Source organism: Salmo salar, chromosome ssa02 (genome assembly GCF_905237065.1).
Source record: "Salmo salar chromosome ssa02, Ssal_v3.1, whole genome shotgun sequence".
NCBI lineage: Eukaryota > Metazoa > Chordata > Actinopteri > Salmoniformes > Salmonidae > Salmo > Salmo salar.
The window spans coordinates 73987739-73993323 of NC_059443.1; the positions used below are offsets into that span (position 1 = coordinate 73987739).

Genomic DNA, 5585 nt, shown 5'->3' on the forward strand with positions numbered 1-5585 from the left:
AGAGGGGCAAGATTTATGGCGCAATAAAATACATCACAATGTTTACGGGGCATCACAGCTTGTCACCGGTTCTAGAGGAAAGAAAGGATAAAAATCTTGTTTCAGGTGATTTTTTTTTTTTTTTTTACCGTTATTTAACTAGAAAAGTCAGTTAAGAAGAAATTCTTATTTTCAGTGACAGCCTAGGAACAGTGGGTTAATTGCCTTGTTCAGGTGCAGAACGACAGATTTGTACCTTGTCAGCTCGGGGATTGATCTTGTAACCTTTTGGTTACTAGTCCAACGTGCGAGCCACTAGGCTACGCTGCTGCCCCTGATAATAAAACATATTTTGTTACTTTTGATTTAACTTGTTTCTCAAATTTTATAGCAAATCAAGCTATCTTGCAGGGTGAAAGTATGCAAAGTCCGACTCGCAACAGAGCCTTCAACCACAAGGGGGCTTTCCATTCCACTCCTTTGTGGACATCCCATTGAAATTCATGACATCCGGTGCAAGATAACAGAGTGCTTATGGGTAATGTGAACAATGCTTGAGTCTATTTAGTGCTGGTGAACAGATTACACATTCACTGCTTTCCCTGGCGTGGATCAGATTGTGAAGGAAATTAATCCTTGAATTTGAGCAGATGTGACCCCATCTATTTATACAAATGATCCATATCCACATCACCCTGGTCATGTGATCCATATCCACAACACCCTGGTCATGTGGTCCATATCCACATCACCCTGGTCATGTGATCCATATCCACATCACCCTGGTCATGTGATCCATATCCACAACACCTTCATCAGTCAGAGTTGAGAATAGGGGGAAAATATTGAAAATGTCTCTATCCACTTAGTATCTCCAGACACCCCGTTTTTCAAAAAATCGGCAAATATATTTGTATATAAAATAAATGTCTCATCTAATTGAATTGCAAACTAATTTGAAGCGCGGGCTCTGTCTAAAACCTAAGATTCAATATCATCTGCCATATCCTGGATCCTATACAAGACAGTGTCATTGCAAAGTAGGATTTCCCCTTTTTCCTTTGCTTGTGGACTTCAATGCAACACATCAGCTGTATGTGGCCAGGCAAAAACAACTTTCCAAGCCAAACTGCTACACACAGACTACATCGTTGTCACCATATCAGCGAAAGTAACATCATAGTTAACCTCTTAGGGCTAGGGGGCAGTATTTACACGGCCGGATAAAAAATGTACCCGATTTAATCTGGTTACTACTCCTACCCAGTAACTAGAATATGCATATAATTATTGGCTTTGGATAGAAAACACCCTAAAGTTTCTAAAACTGTTTGAATGGTGTCTGTGAGTATAACAGAACTCATTTGGCAGGCAAAAACCTGAGAGATTCCTTTATAGGAAGTGCCCTCTCTGACCATTTATTGGAGTTCTTTGACATCTCTTCCCACAACAAAGGATCTCTGCGGTAACGTGACACTTCCCACGGCTCCCATAGGCTCTCAGAGCCCGGGAAAAAGCTGAATGTCGTCATTCCAGCCCCAGGCTGAAACACATTATCGCCTTTGTCAAGTGGCCGATCACGGGACAGTGGGCTTAGGCGCGTGCACTGGTCGCCCCCGTCTTGATTTTTTTTCCTCTATTTGCCTAAACGCAGATTCCCGGTCGGAATATTATCGCTTTTTTATGAGATAAATTGCATAAAAATTGATTTTAAACAGCGGTTGACATGCTTCGAAGTACGGTAATGGAATAATTAGAATTTTTTTGTCATGAAATGCGCCATGCTCGTAACCCTTATTTACGTTTCGGATAGTGTCTAGAACGCACGAACAAAACATCGCTGTTTGGATATAACGATGGATTATTTGGGACCAAACCAACATTTGTTATTGAAGTAGAAGTCCTGGGAGTGCATTCTGACGAAGAACACCAAAGGTAATCAAACTTTTCTAATAGTAAATCTGATTTTGGTGAAGGCTAAACTTGCTGGGTGTCTAAATAGCTAGCCCTGTGATGCCGGGCTATCTACTTAGAATATTGCAAAATGTGCTTTCACCAAAAAGCTATTTTAAAATCGGACATATCGAGTGCATAGAGGAGTTCTGTATCTATAATTCTTAAAATAATTGTTATGCTTTTTGTGAACGTTTATCGTGAGTAATTTAGTAAATTGTTAGCCTCTCTGGGCTAGGTGGGACGCTTGCTTAGAAATGCTATAACTTCAATTTCTCAAACATATGACTATTTTACACCATTTTAAAGACAAGACTCTCGTTAATCTAACCACACTGTCCGATTTCAAAAAGGCTTTACAACGAAAGCAAAACATTAGATTATGTCAGCAGAGTACCCAGCCAGAAATAATCAGTCACCCATTTTTCAAGCTAGCATATAATGTCACATAAACCCAAACCACAGCTAAATGCAGCACTAACCTTTGATGATCTTCATCAGATGACAACCCTAGGACATTATGTTATACAATACATGCATGTTTTGTTCAATCAAGTTCATATTTATATCCAAAAACAGCTTTTTACATTAGCATGTGACGTTCCGAACTTGCATATCCCCCGCAAACCTCCGGGGAATTTATTAACCTCTTAGGGCTAGGGGGCAGTATTTACACGGCCAGATAAAAAACGTACCCGATTTAATGATGCTGCATGACAGATATTACAACCCCTGATAGGTATTTTACATACCAGCCAGAGGCTGTAGGAGAGATGACTTATTGTAATGGCTGGAATGGAATACATTTAATGGTACCTACACATCAAACACATGGAAACAACGTGTTTGACACCGTTCCAATGATTCCATTCCAGCCGTTACAATGAGCCCCTCCTCCTATATATTCTCCCACCAGCCTCCACTGATATCAGATATCCACATCATATGCTATAGCAATCTGGTGCCCGACAGCACAGTTGATGATGTGGCATGCAACCATTGGTTGATGCAATGAAACTCCTGTGCAGGGAAACACGATCATACTTTAGCCCCAGCTAACACACCTGGCTCCAATAATCAACTAATGATGGTCTTCAGGTTAGAATGTAATTAGTTGAATCAGGTGTTTTAGATGTAGGGCTGGGGGAAAAGTGTGACACCAATCAGGCCCCAGAGAACTGGAGTTACCCATCCCTGGTGTACAAGAACTGGTTCATCTGGTCCCACCATGTAGCAGAATTTCAACTGTAGAATGAAATGCACATTTAGAATGTTATTTGACATATGAGTACATTATGTTTACCTGATGCTGGTTATGTTGTTAGGGAATGCACTTTGTTTTACGACAGTTACACCACATAGCATTACTCTTTATTATAGTTCATATTGTTTTCAAGTGAAATAGCTGAGAAGAAATTATTATTTAGTTTATGTGGACTTTGTTTTTTGTAACAAGGTCATCGTCTGTTTCTATGTTTTTGATTGGCCAACTGTAGCAGAGATGGAACGAGGAAGAGGATGGACTCTGAAGATTCTGTTTCTGTTGACACTCTGTCAGCAAGCCTTCCCTGGTCAATGCCAAGGTACAGTACACACACTCGCGTACACACATGCATGCACGTACACACACCATGGCCATGCACAGACCCTTCAGGGGCAGTTGCTCAAAATGAAAAAAGGGCGAAATTGAGAAAATACTAAATTACATTTTTTATTTAGGCCTATTTATTTCATTACAAATTGTAAACAAACTAGTTCAGTGCCTCCTAAAGACATGATTGACATGGGGTAAAGAAGGCGGGCTATCAGCTGATCATTGATGTTGGTGATTGATGTTAATCTGCTAGTTAGCTTTATTTATTATACTGATTGTGATTTACCTCTGTCTTTTCTTACCCTCTCTGCTCTTATCAGCCAATCAGACTGAAGTCTTTTCTTCCTCTCTCTACTGCTCCTATCAGCCAATCAGACTCAAGATTTTCTTCCTTGCTCTGCTGCCTATCAACCAGTCAGACTGAATATGGATGATGATAATGATGTGGGCTAAATCAAGTGTTATCAAGTGTTAAACACATCTTAAGGTCTCTCAAGCCATCCATGTTTGGAAACTAGGCGTGTCCAATCTCCTTACAGGGCAGACTGGGAAACAGGCGCAACCAATGGACAGGGTGGGGGGTGGTGAACTTGACAACAACAAGCAGTGGGTTCCGAACAACAATGACAAAAAAATGTATATTTAAAATTATATTTTGGGGGAAATTCTACCACCCCCCAGAAGGGAGCTTTGGAGACTGGAAGGACAAAGGGGCACGGTTAGATCCCGATCTACCACATGACCGATACAAACACACATTTCATTAGGTTTTCATCAAGACAATCACTATCAACTCAAGCACTTGTCTGTTTTCACAGATTCAGGGCATCCCTCTGACCTGAGGCTAGTTCTAGTAGGGAAGACTGGAGCAGGGAAGAGTGCAACAGGAAACACCATCCTGGGGACAAAGCCGTTTATAGAAGACCTCTCTCCTAAGTCTGTCACTGCAACGTGTGAGAAACAGAGTGGAGTGGTGGAAGGGAGGAAGATTGATGTCATCGACACCCCGGGGCTCTATGACACAACAATGTCTAAAGAAGAGAGGAAAAGTGAAATAGAAAAGGCCATCTACATGTCAGTCCCAGGACCCCACGCCTTCCTGCTGTTGATCAGACTGGGGAGGTTCACAGAGGAAGAGAGGAACACTGTGAAGTGGATCCAGGAGAGCTTTGGAGAAGAAGCCTCAATGTACACCATCATTCTGTTCACTGGTGGAGACCAGCTGGAGGACAAATCAATGGTGGACTTTCTAAGTGAGAGTGAGGAGATTATGCAACTCGTCAAGGTCTTTAAGGGCAGAAATCATGTCTTCAATAATAAAAAGAAGAATGACTACAATCAGGTCCCAGAGCTGCTGAAGAAGATAGATGAGATGGTGATGAAGAATGGAGGACAACACTACACCAATGACATGTACAAGGCGGCCCAGAGGAAGATCAAAGAAGAGGAGGAGAGGAAGGAACAGGAGAAGAAGGACAAAGAGGAGGCCGAGAAGAAGAAACAGGAGGAGGAGACCAGAAAACGGGTAGAGAAAGCGAGACAGGATGAGAGGAAGAGACAAAAGGGCATGTTGAGAAAAGCTGTGGGATTGTTAGCAACTTTTGTCACAGCGGTGTTAGCAGGACCCGCAGCAATTCCAGTTGGAGTTGCTTTACTTGCAAATGAAGTAGCTGAACATTTAGACGATTGAGGAAGAGGTAGCAGTGTGAAGTGCCACTATCTTCCTCATTTTAATGTCAAGTAGTAGCAGTTGATTAATACTGTACAATGACAACCATCAGGGGTTGTTCAACACTTTCTAACATGATTAGTTATATAACATGTTTATTATTCAAGGGATCAGGGATTATAACAAAGGATGACATAATAAAAAATATAAAAAAATAAGATCTTAACACTACAAATCATGTTTCATAAACATAGAGATGGATAATAAGTTAGACATTCTAAGTTTCTGTATTTCTACAGTATTGCTGTATCTACCCTCCTTCCCTGGTCTGTGTTCTCCTTCTAGTGTCAGAGTTAGTGTAAAAAAACACATAGGTAACACAGTGAGTAA

At 41.2% G+C, this 5585-nt stretch overlaps 1 protein-coding gene across 1 annotated transcript; it reads left to right on the top strand.

The window, feature by feature from the left end:
• The first annotated feature begins 3433 nt into the window (after positions 1–3433).
• LOC106592679 (GTPase IMAP family member 7-like) lies at positions 3434–5354 on the top strand. Its single transcript, XM_014184016.1, has 2 exons — positions 3434–3515; positions 4345–5354. Exons 1-2 carry the CDS (start codon positions 3434–3436, stop codon positions 5214–5216), a joined length of 954 nt encoding a protein of 317 aa, XP_014039491.1. The 3' UTR covers positions 5217–5354.
• The last annotated feature ends 231 nt before the right edge of the window (positions 5355–5585 follow it).

Coding starts and splice junctions, on each gene's coding strand:
- LOC106592679 (XM_014184016.1), top strand. CDS start 3,434: ATGGAACGAGGAAGAGGATGGACTCTGAAGATTCTGTTTCTGTTGACA. Junction 3,516..4,344: donor CTTCCCTGGTCAATGCCAAG/GTACAGTACACA, acceptor CTGTTTTCACAG/ATTCAGGGCATCCCTCTGAC.